Source organism: Siniperca chuatsi, linkage group LG13 (assembly GCF_020085105.1).
Source record: "Siniperca chuatsi isolate FFG_IHB_CAS linkage group LG13, ASM2008510v1, whole genome shotgun sequence".
Lineage (NCBI taxonomy): Eukaryota > Metazoa > Chordata > Actinopteri > Centrarchiformes > Sinipercidae > Siniperca > Siniperca chuatsi.
The window spans coordinates 51,554-70,319 of record NC_058054.1 but is presented as its reverse complement, the minus strand read 5'-3'; the positions used below and the strand labels follow the sequence as shown (position 1 = coordinate 70,319).

At 44.1% G+C, this 18,766-nt stretch overlaps 1 protein-coding gene across 3 annotated transcripts in view; it reads left to right on the top strand.

The window, feature by feature from the left end:
* The window catches only part of LOC122887077 (E3 ubiquitin-protein ligase RNF31-like), a 32,128-nt gene extending 13,652 nt beyond the window's left edge, over positions 1 to 18,476 (top strand). For 2 of the 3 annotated variants that reach the window (XM_044219934.1, XM_044219935.1), the window contains 10 exons: positions 4,375 to 4,557; positions 5,203 to 5,301; positions 7,394 to 7,483; positions 7,645 to 7,750; positions 8,620 to 8,738; positions 11,149 to 11,262; positions 11,380 to 11,446; positions 11,520 to 11,613; positions 12,640 to 12,808; positions 17,620 to 18,476. In XM_044219934.1, coding sequence (XP_044075869.1) covers positions 4,375 to 4,557; positions 5,203 to 5,301; positions 7,394 to 7,483; positions 7,645 to 7,750; positions 8,620 to 8,738; positions 11,149 to 11,262; positions 11,380 to 11,446; positions 11,520 to 11,613; positions 12,640 to 12,808; positions 17,620 to 17,748 — 1,170 coding nt within the window. In that variant the 3' untranslated portion in view covers positions 17,749 to 18,476. Of the gene's footprint in view, positions 1 to 4,374; positions 4,558 to 5,202; positions 5,302 to 7,393; positions 7,484 to 7,644; positions 7,751 to 8,619; positions 8,739 to 11,148; positions 11,263 to 11,379; positions 11,447 to 11,519; positions 11,614 to 12,639; positions 12,809 to 17,619 lie in introns of those variants that run through there. The other variant, XR_006380471.1, reaches the window with a different exon arrangement.
* The last annotated feature ends 290 nt before the right edge of the window (positions 18,477 to 18,766 follow it).

Below are 18,766 nucleotides of genomic sequence, written 5' to 3'. Positions count from 1 at the left end.
AGAGAGGGGGCGGAGGAGTGAGGGCGTATGTGAGGGGAGGAGGTGTCAGTGTGTGAGGGCGTATGTGAGGAGGGCGGAGGAGTGTGTGGGCGTATGTGAGGGAGGAGGAGGTCAGTGTGTGAGGGGAGGAGGAGTGAGGTGTGTGAGAGGGGAGGAAGAGTGGGTGAGGCGTGTGAGAGGGGAGGAGGTGGGTGTGTGAGGCGTATGTGAGAGGGGGAGGAGGAGTGTGGGTGTGTGAGGCGTATGTGAGAGGGGAGGAGGAGGTGGCTGTGTGAGGGCGATGTGAGAGGGGCGGAGGTGTGAGGCGTATGTGAGAGGGGAGGAGGTCAGTGTGTGAGGGCGTATGTGAGAGGGGAGGAGGAGTGTGGCTGTGTGAGGGCGTATGTGAGAGGGGGCGGAGGAGTGAGGGTGTGTGTGAGAGGGGGAGGAGGAGTGAGGGCGTATGTGAGAGAGGGGGAGGAGTGTCAGTGTGTGAGGCGTATGTGAGAGGGGGGAGGAGGAGTGTCGGTGTGTGAGGCGTATGTGAGAGAGGGGAGGAAGAGTGAGGTGTGTGTGAGAGAGGGGAGGAGGAGTGTCAGTGTGTGAGGCGTATGTGAGAGGAGGAGGAGGAGTGAGGGTGTGTGAGAGGGGAGGAGGAGGAGGGGCGTATGTGAGAGGGGGAGGAGGTCAGTGTGTGAGGGCGTATGTGAGAGGGGGGAGGAGGAGTGTCGGGTGTGAGGGCGTATGTGAGAGGGGGGGAGGAGTGAGGGCGTATGTGAGGGGGCGGAGGAGTGAGGGTGTGTGAGAGAGGGGAGGAGGAGTGAGGCGTATGATGTGAGGAGGGGGGAGGAGTGTCAGTGTGTGAGGGCGTATGTGAGAGGGGGAGGAGGAGTGTCGTGTGTGTGAGGGGCGTATGTGAGAGAGGAGGAGGAGTGTGAGGGCGTGTGAGAGGGGGGAGGAGGAGTGTCAGTGTGTGAGGGCGTATGTGAGAGGGGGAGGAGGAGTGTCAGTGTGTGAGGGCGTATGTGAGAGGGGGAGGAGTGTCAGTGTGTGAGGGCGTATGTGAGAGGGGGAGGAGGAGTGTCGGTGTGTGAGGGCGTATGTGAGAGGGGGAGGAGGAGTGTCAGTGTGTGAGGGCGTATGTGAGAGGGGGAGGAGGAGTGTCAGTGTGTGAGGGCGTATGTGAGAGGGGGAGGAGGAGTGTCAGTGTGTGAGGGCGTATGTGAGAGGGGGAGGAGGAGTGTCAGTGTGTGAGAGGGCGTATGTGAGAGGGGGAGGAGGAGGAGGTGTCGGTGTGTGAGGCGTATGTGAGAGGGGGGGAGGAGGAGTGTCGGTGTGTGAGGGCGTATGTGAGAGGGGGAGGAGGAGTGTCGGTGTGTGAGGGCGTATGTGAGAGGGGGAGGAGGAGTGTGGGTGTGTGCGGGTGCACGCCAGAAGCAGTGTGTGCGCGTGCCTTTGATCTACACACTGTACGCTCCGCGGGCGTGAGCATACACGGCTTACATGAGAGCCAAAGAAACGTGAAGCGGGCCGTGTGCTTGTGTTTAAGGCCAGTTCAAAGTACATGTATGTGATCTGTGTAACAGTGCCGCGTTAGAAAGAGTTAGCTAGCTTGCATGCAAAGACTGTGTCTGTGTGGAGCATAACGTTAACTAACATCAACCACGGATGCATGAAGTAGGGGTGCTGAGGGGGCTGCAGCACCCCCTAAAACCAGACATTATAAAAACCATCAATTGATTAAAAAAAGAGAGAGAATATGGACAGAAGTGTTGCCTAATGTTACCCTACAGTTCTGTGGTTTATCAGATAAGTGTATGAACTACACTGCAGACTGGAGTCTCTGTTAACAGTGACGGACAGATAGATCCGCGTTATGCTATATGGTCATCTCCTCTACGAAACATCATGCATGGATTCGCTCTATATGATCCAAATCCGCATGTAGGCATAAATCATCCAGCCGCCACCCACGCAAACAAACTATTTTCTCAGATTTAGAGACCTGCACCCGCACGGACATTTCTCTCCACCTCTGCCACTGAAATGATATCGAGCACCGCAAGCTTTCCAGATGAGGTATGAGTTCTTTAATGATTTACTTACTGATTACTAGTGATTAGAAAGGCTGCTGTCAGTCATTTTAAACGTTTCCATGTGCGCAGTAATGTCACAGCAAATATCGTGGGAAATTTAAGCAGCAAAACTAAAATCTGTAGCTATGTATTTGACAGGACAGAGGAAACAGAATTAAAACTTTTAGCTTTTTTGGGAGATTGAAATCATCAATAAATTTACGCTGCTGTGCCTCGTGCATAAATGCGCGCAGGGTCTCGCTTAATGGGGAGCAGGCGCTAACTAAGCTAATTTACTCTCGGTTAGCGGCGCGCTAACCAGGAATCTTTGGACAAAAGCAGGCTCTTGTGTTGCGATGTAAACCTTTCTTGTCCTTTCGTCCGTGGGTCTGCGTCGAGCAGGCCAAGGTTCAGGGAGCCATGACCCAGTGAGGGAGGAAAGCCAAAGAGAAGAGGGTGAACAGTGGGATGACCAGGAGTTTTGTTTGTAGCTGGTCAACCAGTCATCAGGGGTTATCAGGTTACAGTCACAGGAAGTGACCATCATGATAAAAGTTCAATCACACAAAATGAATGAATTCATCTGTAAAGTCCAAGTGGAGAGAACATGAAACAGAAGCTACTCAGGACCCAGGACGTTAAGGTACAGTGAAGAGGAAAAACGTGGGCGCTCACATATGCAATATACTGTAGAAAAAATATTTAATACTAAAATATTTAATCATTTTAATTTGCCTCATAATTATACTGGAAATATTGCATGTAGTGGAAGCGGTTACGTTGATTTAAATTTGTGATAAACAATTTTTATTCAGCAGTTGCTGGGACTGGTCATGTGATCAATACAGCCATGTGACGCAGAGAAGACCGATTGCTTGAGTACTTCGGTGTGAACAGTCTGCTGGTAATGGCATTCTTAACCATTAATTTAGTACACAGTATGCAGTACATACTGATTGAGTATGTAGTACGTTAGTATGCGATTTCAAAAACACCCCCTGCTCCTGTTTCTTCTTCTGTCTGTATTTCCTGTAGATCATCACCGTTACTCACTGGCGTCAAATAGTCAAGAAAATTATGTCCTATGTCTTTTCCTTGACCTCGATTGAAAACGTCATGAGGTAAAGGAAAGATGTAAAGAAGAATTGTTGTTTTTTATGAACTTTTAACTTATGTAAAGTGTCTTTGAGTACCTTGAAAATCGCTCTATAAATTAAATATTATTATTAAAATTCATAAGGACTTAGAAAAAGAGAACCGCGGTGCTAAGAGAATCTGACTGCTCTTACACTAGGCTACGTAATTATGCAACAGCGGATGTTACTGATGTGGGTCATTACATGTCCAGTCTTGCTATGAACAAACTTCTCTATGTCCCTCCAAAACACAGATGAGGAGGGGCAGCGGCAGAATAAACGCATAACTGTTTCTGGCTCAGTGCCACAAAGGTGCGTTTAATATCTGTCTTTTAAATTTGGAAATGCTAGGTCTCTCTTATCTTAGGTCATCACCATGACTGTATTCTGAACCGCCTACTACATACTACAGACGATCATCACCATGACTCACTGCTCCTGTTTCTTCTTCTCTGTCTGTATTTCCTGTAGATCATTACCATAGCAGTTTCTCAATCCCAAGAATACAAAGAACGGACTTTTGTTCTTGGGGAGAACGTTCTTGCTAGTCCTTCTTGGAAAAATGAACTTGCAAGTTCACGAGCACACAAAACGCCTTTGACAGTTTGAGACGATGCGTTCTTGCTGGTATTGCGCAACACCCCCAGCACAGAGGCTGCCTGCAGCGCTCCGAAATAACAGCCAGGCTTTATCACACAAAACAATCAGCTCATAATCGGGTTTATTGCGAAGTAGGTTTTCACATTCGCTTGTGAATTAGCAGATCTTGCTTCCAGCCACTTCAAAATGTTCATGAGCTTTTAGGGTTTTTTTAGTTTTTCTCCAGGTAGGGTCCCTTTTCTTTCTCTTTTCCCTTGTCCATCAGATTTGACCGATTTAACCAACTTTTTTAGCTAAACAAAACAAAAGGTAAGCAGGTAACTGTTAACCACCATGGCAGGCACAGGTAACAACAGAGCACGTTCCTCACAAGATGGCATGCTGGGATATTTGTGCTGTCAAGTTCATACAAGTTACCAACCGATGCATCCTCGGTAAAATGGGCGTCGAGAACACTTCCAGGAATTTTAACAGTTCTCGGCAAAATGCGATCTTGTGTATTGGGACAGTACAACAGCCGCTAAAGATGACGGACCAATGACTCATTGCTCCTGTTTCTTCTTCTCTGTCTATATTTCCTGTAGATCATCACCATGACTCACTGCTCCTGTTTCCTGTGTCAGACGTGTTTTAAAACTTTTTTCTCGTCAGCCATTAAAGAGAAAAGCATCGATCAGCTGGTTTGTCCTCAGTGTGGCAGACCTGAGGTCAGAGGTCAGGGAGGGATGGAGGAGTCCATGGACTACTTCAACCTACTGGACACACAGGTGAGCGGGTCAGAGGTCACCTGTATATATGCCTCAATATATGCTGCGAACAAATAAAAGATGTCAGTGAAAACATTTTAAAACAAGTTTAAACGTGTGGATGTTTTTTATCTCCAGACCAAAGCCCTGCACAATTCTCAGCACCAGAACCGAGCTGTTACCCATAAGTGTCTCTGAATCTGATCCAGACCGACCCGTTAATATACGTCCTGAACTGAATCATAATCAGATAAATCTTGAGAGCTGCTGGACAGTAGTAAAACCTCAGGGTGTCACACAGCCAGAGGAAATTAAATCTATGATAAAAAATATCAAATCTCCAAACTCCACTTTGTATATTTTTTGTTTAGTGATATACGTACTGAAACATTCTTATTTTAAGTCCAAAACTTTACCTAGATCAGATTGATAAATACAGGATCAGGATTCCCTGTTATACCAGCTCTTCATAAATCCTTCAGAGTCCTTTCTAAGTTTTCAGTAACTACTAACTAGATACCATTAAAACTTAAGAAATGTCTCAGCTGGGAAAGACTTTTGTAAAGCTGTTGCTAGGAAGCAATCAGCTATGTAAACAGGAAGTCACTGTAGCATCAAAAGCTGTAATTTCTTTTCAGGAGGATTTGTTTGTGTGTTTGTGTGCAGATCCGTCATTTCCTGCCTCCTCAGATCCACGAACTCTTCCAGAGGAAACTCAGAGATCGAGCTCTGCAGGAGATGCCAAACTTCCGCTGGTGTGCTCATGTAAGAACCAAACCAGCGAACAGGACCTCAGAGACTAGATCAGGGCCCCAGAGACTAGATTAGGACCCTAGAGACTAGATCAGGGCCCCAGAGACTAGATCAGGGCCCCAGTGACTAGATCAGGGCCCCAGAGACTAGATCAGGACCCTCAGAGACTAGATCAGGGGCTGAATTTTTTTAAATAACTTGATTAGTATAAGAATTAATTTACCCAAAATAATTATAAAAACTTGTCTCATTAATATTTCAATATTTTATTCAATAATTTTCTCTTAAATACAAACTATTGATTTTCTTCGCCCAAAAAAACACAATTCGTGTTTGGGATTTTTTCACCCGCGAGTCCATTTTCACAACAGCAGCAGGTGAGCCGCGTGCAGAGGAGGCTTGACGTCAATGACGTCACCTATCGAAACTATCGAAACCAAAGTGGCACCGAATGACATCGGCACCAGCAGGTGCACTTACAAGCTTTTACAAAGCAACAGCAGAAGTAGGCCTACATAAACAGCAGACTCTCTCTGCATGTGTTTCTCCGCAGAGCATGTGCGATCGTCAGTAGACCGCACGGGAGGGGTAGAGCGAGGGGAGACTGTGGGCGAGGTGTTTAAGCTGCATCTCGTTCTCCAGCAACTCGTCGACGCACGATATGCAAATCGACGTATTTCTGTAATTGATGACGTCGATTACGTTGATGAATCGCCCCAGCCTTAGTGTGGATACGTTACCTGGATCAGGTACAACATGTTAATGGAGGTGTAAATGCAGCAGAAGACATTGGGACCAGAATAAGTTCAGTTCAGTCAGACCACATCTGGAAGTGGTCTTGGTCACATTGTGATCAGATCTCAGCAGGTGTAAATGACACCTGTACAGCGTGACCTCATTCTGAAGAAAAGCATTCACCCTGCAAGTTGAAAGGTGAACTGATTCCGCCTCTTTGTTAGCTACAGCAGCTAAACATGAGTGACGTCTGTTGGTGGCGCTGCTGTCCTTCACCTGAGACCTCCATGTTTGTTGACAAACCCACCTGCCCAACCTGACCCATTTTATACTGAGATCCTGTTTACAGGAAGGTCCAGAGCCGCCTCTATTTTCTGAGGAGGCTGAGGTCCTTCAACATCTGCTGAACAATGCTGAAGATGTTTTATGAGTCTGTGGTGGCCAGTGCTGTCCTGTATGCTGTTGCATGCTGGGGCAGCAGGCTGAGGGTAGCGGACGCCAACAGACTCAACAAACTGACCCGTAAGGCCGGTGACATTGTGGGGGTGGAGCTGGACTCTCTGGCGGTGGTGTCAGAGAGGAGGATGCTGGGTAAACTACACGCCATCTTGGACAGCGTCTCCCACCCGCTCCATGACGTGCTGGTCAAACAAAGAAGCACCTTCAGCGGAAGACTCATCCCCCCACAATGCACCACAGAGCGCCACAGGAAGTCATTCCTGCCTGTGGCCATCAGACTCTTTAACTCCTCCCTCTAAGTGTCAGTCTGTATGACCCGAAGTCACTAAACTGGACATTGATCATTAACATCTCTGCAATACTTGAGATAACTGTGCAATATCCTGTGTTTAATACTCCTGTGCAATATTTCAGTTTAAAATTCCCTATTTACTGATATTTATTCATACCTCTATTACTACTGTGCAATATCCTCTGTCTCATTATAAATAAGCTGCACTTAATGTGACAGTTCACGCACTATTACTTTATACTGTATTATTATCATCAACCGGTAAACCCACTGTGTACTTCACACTTATTTTAATTTTATACCCACTTAATTTATTTTCTGACCTGTATTATAGTGTATTATATTTTTTGCTTAGTACTTCTCTTCCTGTGTGCACTGACGTGACAGCGAGCTGCTGTAAGAGTTTCCCCTCGGGGATCAATAAAGTATTTCTGATTCTGATAATCACAACAAGGACGCTTATTAACACCAGGTGTGAATGCAAAGACCCATTGATCAGTAAACGTATCCAGATACAGATCACATGTTAATACCAGGTGTGAACGCGGCCCAACATCAGTGACTCGGCTGTTCAGCACACCTGTCTCCACCTGTCACCTGTGTGTGTGTGTGTTTCAGTGTTCGTTTGGCATGCTTCATGAAGCTGACAGGTTGAGGATGGACTGTCCCAGCTGTAAGAAGAGTACCTGCTGTCAGTGCAGATCACCTGTAAGACACACACACACACACACACACAATCACAGACAGCCATGTGGCTCTAGAGGAGTCTGTTAGACCCTGTACTGAACTCTTACAGCTCATCACCAGGTTCTACACACAGCGACACTGTCAGTAACATGAACCTGAGAACAGCCTATTTGTTCCTGCAGTGGTCTCCTCAACATCAGGGACTCTCCTGTCACCAGTTCAGAGTCTGGCAGCAGCAGAACCAGCCGGACCACCACAACACCACCCTGCTCAGCTACAACAGCATTGGTACAAACACAACACCACCACCAGGACCTAAAACTGGGTGGAAAAGGGCTTCTACTGTCTGTAGTCGTTGTTAACACTGTAGATGGATGATTGTGTATTTAGTGTGTGTGACGAAGGTGCAGCTTCCCTGCTATATCTATGCTGGATTCACTTAAATAGAAATCCACTGCAGGTGCTCGATTAGAACCACACAGATGTCTTCCAGCCCAACATTTATTTCCACCACAATCATAACCAGTGGTTCTGTATAAAATTAACATAATAGATAGAAATGAACATGTAAATAACACAAGCAATGTATACAGTGCATATGAAAAATATATGCAGATTACACTGCAATGTAGTGCAAACTGGCCAACAGCAAAGAAATGGCATGACAGTGTCCAGGCAACAGGCATCTCTGAAGCTGGAACAGCCTATTCACTCTTTGGCAGCAGGTTTATGTCCATTAGCAAAGCAGCACTGCCCTCTACTGACTGATAAATTATGTGCAGTAATTGTACTAGTGGCCACGTAGCTGCTGAGTTACGTAAGCTGCGCATGCCTTGTTATGTAATGAGCGGACCTACGATGCGGCCGTTCGGTACATTAATGTTAGTAACACTGCAAAATAACCCACAGCATTAACTATATGGCACAGAGTTATACTGAAAGCATACTATGAATTTACACACTACTAACAGTAATACAGTTAACTAACACACACTAATGCAAACGGTTAGCAACCTAGCACTACGATGATGAAACTATTCTAAACTCTCTCTCACTTTCGCGAGATGCACTTCACAACAGATGACATTTGGATAGAGGTGTAGTCTAATGTGGTCTAATGAGATTCTGTTCTCTGACTCTAATGCGTTTCTCCTCAGAGTGTCCAAACTGTCAGTTTATCTTCAGTCTGTCTAAAGGAGGCTGTCTTCACTTCACCTGCAGTCAGTGTCAGCATCAGTTCTGTGGAGGCTGCTGTCAGCCCTTCACTCCTGGATCTGTGAGTTTACACTAATGTTATCTACTCTCCTCTAATCTACTCTGTTATCATTATATCTACTGTAATCTACTCTGTTATCATTATATCTACTGTAATCTACTCTGTTATCATTATATCTACTGTAATCTACTCTGTTATCATGTGTGACCGTCTACAGGAGCAGCAGGTTTATTTCTGTCATGTCACTATAAAGGTCTCAGTCAGCTTCAAACTAACTCGTTTGTACAACGTCACGTCTAAAGTCAAAGGGATTGTACTTGTGTCCCTACTTTCTTCTTTTTATTGTTTTAATTGTTTGTTTTTTTTACTTAGTTAAAACTCTCTACTGCTACAGCTTGAGATAGTCTGTATATCATGATACAGCCAGAAAAACCCATAAATAAATAAAATGTTGTTTATAATATTATGCATTTGCCTTTTTCCTGTTCTGCTCTACTCTTGTAATGAACCCTCAGTGTTGTCTGTTTTAGTTTTATTATTATTGTTTTTAATATTGAGTGAAAAGGTTTTTCAAAATATGATTCAGTTTTTTATTAATTTAGCTTGATATTGATGGAAAGGTTTATATAAAATGTAGTTTAGAGCTTGAGAGAGAAGTACAAACCCTGCCTACATTCACACCTGCACACACCTGACCAATCACTGTGGACAAGGTTGTTGGATTGTTTCACTTTGTTTTGATCAGACTGAGACCTTGATCCTGACTGACAGCTGACTGACTGTGACCATCTGAGCATGCATTATGCATCATATCTTCTTCTTTAACAGTATCAATTTAGTGGGTGATTTCACTGATGATTCAGTTCAATTTTATTTATATAGCGTCAATTCATAACAAAAGTTATCTCATTGCACGCACTTGGTGACGGAGGCAAGGAAAAACATCAGGAACACGGGGGCAGCAGGTGGCCCACAACCACAGATCCAGACTCTGCAGCTCTGGAGGCAGAAATACCTGCTGAAAGCGACAGAAGGAGAGAGGAGAGAATCGAGAAAGCACAGAACTACTGGAGAGAGAAGATGTTGAGTTAGTAACATGCAGTAATGGGATAAAAATGCATACAGATGGAGAGGGAGAGAAGGAGAGAGGAGAGAGGTGCATCATGGGAAGTCTCCCGGCAGTCTAGGCCTATAGCAGCATAACTAAGGGATGGTTCAGGACTCACCTGAGCCAGCGCTAACTATAAGCTTTATCACAGAGGAAAGTCATAAGCCTACTCTTAAATGTGGAGATGGTGTCTGCCTCCCGAACCCAAACTGGGACCTGGTTCCACAGGATGTGATGGTCAGTGGTGTCGAATGCAGCACTAAGATCTACAGTAACAAGACAAGTCCATTGTGTTGTCTGTCTTTAGGGATAAATCATTGCTGGTTGAAGGCAGGACGTGATGAATTTTGTCTCTAATGATTTGAATTTTATCATTAAAGAAGCTCATGAAGTCGTTGCTACTGAGAGCTATAGGAATACATGGTTCAATAGAGCTGTGACTCTCTGTCAGCCTGGCTACAGCGCTGAAAAGAAGGGTTGTTCTTATTTTCCTCTATTAATGATGAGTAGTAAGCTGCTCTGGCATTACGGAGGGCCTTCCTGTATGTTTTAAGACTATCTTGCCAGACTAAACGGGATTCTTCCAGGTTGTTGGAACGCCATTTCCTTTCAAGTTTTTGTGATGTTTGCTTTAATTTGCAGGGGGGGTTATATCATGGAGCTAACCTTCTTTGTTTTATTATCTTAGTTTTTAGAGGAGCGACAGAATCGAGTGTCGTTCGCAGTGAGCCTGCAGCGCTATCAACTAGATGGTCAATTTTGGAGAAACTGAAATTAGCATAGGAGTCCTCTGTTATATTGAGACATAGCATTGAAGTAAATGCAGATGGGATCGCTTCCTTAAATTTAGCTACAGCACTATCAGATAGACATCTAGAGTAGGAGTTTTTGCCCAATGGCGTGTAGTCCAGTAACAGCAGTTCAAAAGTTATTAAATAATGGTCAGATTAAATAAAATTTAAAAAAAAGAGGATTCTGTAGAAAGGCTGTTAACCCTTTTGCATAAAGGAGTGCCACTCAGTAAAATCAGATGCTGGAGTCTCTCTACTTCCTCTATTTGTAAAAATAACACGATGGCACTGTGAAGAGCTGAGAGCTTCCCCACAACATTTTACTTTTTTAGTCTTTGTGCTTTTGGCAGAGCTTTAAGCCCAAGAATTTAATTGCTAGCAATGACGGCCACACCTGTAATTGTTGTGCATTTCACAAAGACCATGACCTTTAGTTGGAATGAAAACCTTTAGACTGTTTTACTGGCAGTGATCGAGTCCCTGAGTCGCTGGTTTTAAATGTGTGCACATCTCTGCTGTTTTAAACTGAAGACTTTAAAACTGTGTTTCATTTGACCTTTAACGTCCTCAGGCCTGCGGTTTCTCTGCCGACTGTGGAACCAAAGGTCTTCACGCCCACCATCCCAGAAACTGCCTTTACCACCTGAGAGACTGGAGCGTGCCCCGCCTACACCTGCTGCTACAGGTAAGAACCACCTGAGAGACTGTTGCTTTGAGAACTCAGTTGTATGCAGGTGATGTGTGGACAGTACTGATGAGGTGTGCGCAGATGATGAGATGGACTGTGTTTCTGGTCTCTCAGTGTTACAGAGCGTCTTCTACCTGGTTGGAACCAACCAATGGCAGCTCACCTGATACTAGTCAGACAGGTGAGGTCTCTTTCTGCCCATCAGGTGGAATCTTTTCCCTCCCAGTTTGATTGACTCGTGTGTTCATTTTCAGGAGTGTGTTTGGTTTTGGAGCTGAGAGACGACGGTAGCAGACGGGAGGAGCCCTGCGGACGACCTGCTCTACCTGAGTACAGAGGTTACTGCCAGTAAGACCACCGCTCCCAGTAACAGCCTACCACTCTGATTCTAGTAAAAACTACCAGTGTGATCCCAGCTCGGACTAACAGTCTGTACCTCCCTGTCGAGCCCACTGACCTCAGTACGCTGAGTTCTCTGCAGGACTGTCTGTCTGACATAAAACACTGGATGTCGATAAATTTTCTTCAGCTCAACTCAAATAAAACTGAAATCCTTGTTATTGGGCCCCAACACATCACTAAACAAATACTGCCATCTACTGGTAACCTGTCACAACATATCAAGCCTGTTGCAAGAAATCTTGGTGTCCTGTTTGATAGCAGTTTATGTTTTGAGCAACATATCACTGAGCTTGTCCAATCATGTTTTTATCACCTCAGAAATATTGCAAAAATCCAATCTATTTTAAATCTTAGTGATGCAGAAACTGTTGTACATGCTTTTATCTCCTCACGCCTCGATTACTGTAACAGCCTGTTCACTCGTCTTAATCTAAAAACTTTGACACGACTGCAGACTGTACAGGACTCAGCTGCTCGGCTGTAAACCAGGACCAAGAGGTTCGACCACATCACAGCTGGTTCAGCCTCTTTACATCGGCTCCCTGTTTGTTTTAGGATTGATTTTAAGATCTTGTTGATTACTTTTAAGGCTCTTCATGGCTCCAGACTATATTTTAGACCTTGTAATCCCTTATGAACCTTCACGTAGTCTGAGATCTTCGGGCAGGGGTCTCCTGACTGTTCCTGAGTCCAGGATGGAAACTAAGGGGGACAGAGCTTTTGCCATCAGGGCCCCTTTTACTGTTTTTGTGTATTTCATCATCACTGTGGTATTTTATTTCTCTCTCTGTGAAGCTCTTTGTACTTTGTTTTGATAAGTTCTCTATAAATAAAGTTTTATTATATTATTATTTATCCCAGTACCAACTACCAGTCTGATTCCAGTCTGAATATACTGATTTAAGAGTTTACCTGTACAGGTGCGTTTGTCTCATTATCAGGTTTACAGTATCCACCCGTTTGTTCTGGCAGGTTGCACTATAAGGAGCGTTTGGTGGAGCTGATCAACCGTTGCTGTGCCGACCCAGCGGTACTCTTTAGCCTGGCAGAGATGATGGCGGAGCTGCAGCGCTGGCACGTCACCGTACCGACCAGGAAACCAGACGAACCAGAGCCTCTGTACGCACACCGCCTCCGTCTGGTCAGTGACATCATCGTTGGCATAAACACAGTTTATCTGAGTCTCTATGAAATAACAATCCCTTAAAATCCCTTTAATTAACCCTTAATTTCAGTGTGTTTGTGTCCAGAGATCCTTCACTTGTCCTTTAATTTAACTAACCCACTAAACCCCTTAAAACACCTTAATGTGAAAAGCCCTTAATGAACACGTGCAGCAGAGTTTAAGGGCTTCCTGACTTTCCCCTTCATTTCCTCATGAATGCGAAATATTTGACAAATCCCTGAGTTCCTGTGTTATTAAGGTTCAGGGTTCTGGTTCACGTTCGGTTCTGACTCAGATATTTAACAGGTTACCAGATCTGGGACAAATTCATGGAAACGGTCATGGACGAATATATTAATGGGTTTTCTGCTGGGATTAAGGCATTTTTAAGGGGTAAAAAACCTTAAAATCTACAAAATAACATTACAGGTACCCCATAATTTGTAATGTAAAAACGTCATGTTTTAAATTAAAGCACAAATTCAAAGTCCAAACTATCTTTATTGTCCCTCACAGGGAAGTTGGTTTGCAGCCAGGATCATATAAAAACACGCAAAATACCTAAACACTGATGGACAACAACAAACAACAGGACGTAGTGGACAGAGTGATTCAGTTGGAGTTCATTCAGCGTCAGGGTCAAAGTGCAAAAGAATCTACAGACAACAGTTAAATACTATCTACAGTTTAACATGTAAATGGCATTAGGGACAAAGGAAACCTTATATTTCTTGGTCCTTATAATATGCACCATCACCGACGACCTGAGGGTAACCGTTACAAATCTTTCCAAAGTGGGTGATCTTGGCACTCCAGAAGGGAAGCAGCCTTTCTAAATATCTGCTTGTTATATACAGACAGCTGACAGCTGACAGGTGACAGCAGCAGGAAGTGTGTCGGCGTGGAGTCCGGCCTCCATGAGCCTCCAGAGCAGCTTCAGGGCTACTGGAGTCTGAGGAGCTCTGCTGGAGGACGAACGCCTCCTCCACTAGCTGTTCCCTCAGTTATATATCCAGCCTTTATTTAAGCAGGTCAGACACACCTGAGTGCAGCAGGTAGAGACACGAGCTAAAGGACAGACAGCGGCAGAGACAGACATTAGTGTACAAGCTGTAGAGTAGTGGAGAGAGACAGCAGCCTTGAGGAGAACCAATGGAAGAGTGCAGCTGATTGGAAAAAGACACACAGGGACCTAGCGGTCAAGACGTCCAGTATCCATCCTACTAGATTAACATCCAGTTTCAAAAGAAGCAGGTAGAGCGCGTACCATGCATCAAGGCTGAGTCCTCACCGCAGCAGCCGGGTTCGGTTCCAGCCTGGGCCCTTTGCTGCATGTCATCCTCTCTCTCACCTGCCTTTCCTGTCTCTCTCCAGCTGTCACTATCATAATAAAGCAGAAATGCAAAAGAATGCAAAAAAACAAGTTGAATTAGCTTTTCTGCTAATCGATGTGGCTGGATAGTATTAAAAGCCGAGGAGAGATCTATAAATTACAGCTTGTGTCCCCTCCAGGTGGTGATACATAAAATTTAGTAGTGTGATAGTAGCATACTCCACAACTTGGAGGGGATCAAGGGCTTTCTCCACCTGCGATAAAACGTTGTTTTTAATGTGCTTCTGAAGTGTCTTCATAATTAAAAATGTCAACATTACTGGCCTGAAGTCATTTAATGTCGCAGGAGTTTTACTGGGACAGTTGTGGAATGTTTCTGTTGCTGAAGAGATGAAAGATGCTGCTCAGCACAGGTTTCGAGAACCTGGCTGCAGATATTATCAGGACTCTTACTAGACTTGATGTCTGAAGTCTGAAGTGTTTTTCCACACTTCTGATATCAACAGCCAAAGTTGGAGGAGACCTCGTGTTGTCCTTTAATACATTCAGTGTATCGGTGAAGTCATGATTATCAAATCTTAAATAAAAAGCATGTAACTCATCAGAATTAAAACTGCCAGGGCAATGTTCCTGTTGCCTTTATCATTAGACCCAGTCATGGATTTCATACCGTTCCAGGCTGTCCTTAAATTGTTACTGCCCAGCTCAGCTTCAGTTTGATCTCTGTACCTGAGTTTAGCCTTTTTCATTTCTGACCTGATCTCCTTTGTTTCCTTCACTTCAGTAACGTTAGCCTCATTAAAAGCATTTGTCCTTTTACAAATCAGACCCTTGCTGCTGTCGGGAGCAGAGTGAGCTGTAGAGGCCATAGTTTGTTGTTAGGGAAAATCTTGACAATCTTGGTGGGAATAACATTGTCTCTACAAAAAGAGATGTAGCTACACAAAACGTCCGTTAACTCATCAATACTGTCCGAGGATTCTGTAAACACCGACCAGCCTGTGCAGTCGGAGCACCCCTGCAGGGCGAGACAGGTCTCTTCATTCCAGACCTTAACCTGTCTTTTACGCACCTTCTCCTCAACACAGCCTTGTAAATGGGTAGAAGGTGCACAGTGCTGTGATTGGAGGATCCAAGGGTAGGGCCCGCCTCGGACTATGCTCCCTTTAAGGGGGCAATACTGACGTAGGACAACTGACGTAGGACAGCTGACATATTGATAAAAACTGTTCAACATTTTCTTGAAGTTATAGTGATTGAAATCTCCCAGTGTAATATTGGGGGCATCAGGGGACTTTGAAGAAGGTGTCTGCCGCGACTTTCGCGTTGGCCTTAGGATGAATGTAAACCATGGTAACAAACACCTGAGGGAATTCCCTCGGGAGATAAATGGGCCTCACCAACACGGACAAGAGCTCTATGTCTGGCAAGCACAACTGCTCCCGCACTAAAGTTGTTGCACCATCTGCGACTGATGTACAGGCACACTCCCCCTCCCTGCCATTTTTGTTACCTCACTGACTCGATCCAGCCGGATAGGAGCCCAGGAGCCATTTATAGCATCAGAGTCATTAAGCCGTGTTTCAGTGAATGCCATGAGAAAGCATCCCTGTATTCACGTAGATGACTAATATTCCCTTTAATTCATCCATCTTATTCCTCAATGATTGGACTTTGGCCAGGATTATAGAAGGCTGGGGAATGCGATTGTTTTGCGGCTGCTTCCGTAAACGTAGACACACGCCACCTTTCTTCCCTCTTTTCCTGATATGAGCCACTTTCTTAAAGTCATTTCTTGCGATCGCATGATCAATAAATATCTCCTGATTTATGTTAGAGACCCATGAGGAATGTGTAGGATCCAGGGTCTGGCGATTCCATTGTAGATTTAAGAGAAACTTGCATGTGTACTTGATTGTTTGGGAATGTTGGTGACTCCAGGCGAAGTTTGTGAATATCACTAAAGCAAGTAATATAAAATCTCCATCTCTGAACTGACTCATAAACAGCATTTAGGACTTAAAAACCCACAGGATCTAACCCACTTAGGGCGAGACAACATATAAAACAAACAGTAAAATTGATTAATCAATTTATTATAGTATATTAAGGGCTTTTAAAGGGGTTTCCTGCATTGATTAAGGGATTGAAATAGTTAAAACACCCTTAACACCCCTGAATTGTAAAATTATGGCATAACAGTAATTTTTAAGGTTTAATTTAAGGCATGGCTTTTATATTATTTGGTCAATTTTATAGGGTTTTTAACCCCTTAAAACCTCTAAACTGTGCAGATAAATCATTATCTTCATTTATGCTTTAATGACCCCCTTAATATCTCATGAAAATACATCTTTAGTGGGTAAATTAATGGGCTTTTAAGGTTAAAAACCGAAGAGATTCAGTTTCACCAAACAAGAAACCACTTAAACAACGATAAACAAAGTGTTTATTGACGATGAGCTGTTATCAGATGATACTCCACAACTCGCCGACCATTTGTCAACTTTTTATTCGTGCCATGCCGCCTCCTATCAGCCAATCACAGCACAGGATTCTGTCTGCAGGGTTCTCACAAGGTGCTTGAAGTGCTTGAATTTTGAGGGGGGAAAATCAAGTCCTGGAATACCTTGAAAATAGTCCCTTTTTAACAAAGTTCTTAAAAAGTCCTTGAAATTCAAATGAACGACATAACGCTGAAGTCAGCAAAACACCTGACAGTCCTCGGCCTTGTTAAAGCCTCTGCCTCAGTTCGAGACTTCTTCAGGCCTCAACAGATACAAAATGAACAGGCAAGAAAGTAATTTATTATCTAACGTTAGAGGGGATGATCTGATGATTGATTGATGAACATAGGGTGTCAACTAGCTAGCTAACATAAGTATTAAGCTAACGTTAGCTACGTAGTGGGGATTTGTGGTATCGCGCGCATTCTTGTAAGCGGGGGGTGAACAATGCTTGTGTGGTGGATTTTTTTATCGTTGTCTGTCATGGCACTTTGTCTTCGTGCTTCATCTGAATGTTATTAATAGAGCTAGCTGGTATAGGGAGGCAGGGGCTCGCTAACGTAGTACTCGCTACGTTAACGTACTATTAAATTACAAAACGAGCTCTCCACCTTTTACAAGCACTTACTCTTGGAACTGTTTTGTCCTAACAAAGTAAAGCGGCGTCGACAGAACTACAGCTAATACTCACTGCACAGGAAGCCCTGCCATGTTGTCCCGATGACAGCTTGAGAAGCGCTCGTTGTGGGGTTTTGAGCCCTCAGCATTGTCTGTCAGATGACACTTGTGATGTTTGTTCATTTTAATATAGATTTATATTTGAAAATGAATTATTTGCTTTGAGTGAAGTCCTTAAAAATTAAATAATAGTGCTTGAAAAAGTACTTGAAAGTCCTTAAATTTCATTTTGTAATTTCTGTATGAACACTGTGTCTGTGTCTTTTCAGACTCTGACCAATAGCGTTCCTCTCAGGAAGCAGCGACGCTCTCCACTCAAACTCAACGAGGACCTCTGCCCTCTGACCTCTGCTGTGGCTCCTGGAGCTCCGCCTCCTCACCTGCTGCTCAGTGACTGACTGACTCTGCCCACTCCTAACACAGCAGCCAATCAGGAGGCAGCGTTCTGTGTCACCGTAGTAACTACTAACTTTTATTTCAATGGGGAAGTTTTGGAGACCACTTCTCTTCTCTTCTGACCACGCCCCCATCAGTGATGTCACTGCGCGTGTTCGTCTGCTGTGACATCACTAAAGAGGGCGTGACCAGTCATAGTTTCCAGGCTGAGCTGATGAAAACATAATGAGACTAAAATAAAAGTCCTCACCTGTCTCAGTCGCAGTGACATCATCAGTCTGCTGTTTAAACGGACTCCAGCCATTGGCTTCTGATTGGCTAATTAGTTGCCATGGAAACACAGCCAGAGAAACAAACTTTAGTAGAGGAAGAAAGAAAAGGAACCAAACATGGAGCGAGCAGCCAATCAGAGTTCAGGACTGATGTTCACCTTAATGAGCTGGATGTTAATAAGCACTTTGAGACATCGATCTAACGAGCTAACAATGCTAACGAGTATCTTCTCAATATTTAAGTTTCAGTCAATATAATATTTCTGTTTCAGTCAATGTCAGCACCAGTTAGCCTTTGTTAGCATTTATTAGCATGTGTTAATGCAGGTAAATGAATGTGTGGAGAGTTGTCAGTGTTGTCGGTGACGGGAGTTGAACCCTCAACCTTCTTCTGCTTTGGTTCTTTCTGCACTTTAATTGTTTGAATGAATATATTAAATAAATAATATTTTAATTCACTTCCTCTCTTCTGTTTCCATGACGACCTGCTGATGTTAGCTGTTTCAAAAAAGGTCAACTTTGTTAAAGTCAGAACATTTGTATGTTTAGTTTATAGACAGCATAAAATGGCTTCAGTGACTTCAGTGGCTTGAGTTAAACAACTTCAAAGTATTAGAAAATGAAGACTTTTTCTTCTTCTAGTGAATTCACGGAATCTGGCCAACAACACAAATCTGTTCTTCAAAGCTTCAAAGAACGTCTGTCTCCCCCTTCTGGCAATGAGAGTAACTACACCAACACTGTCGTC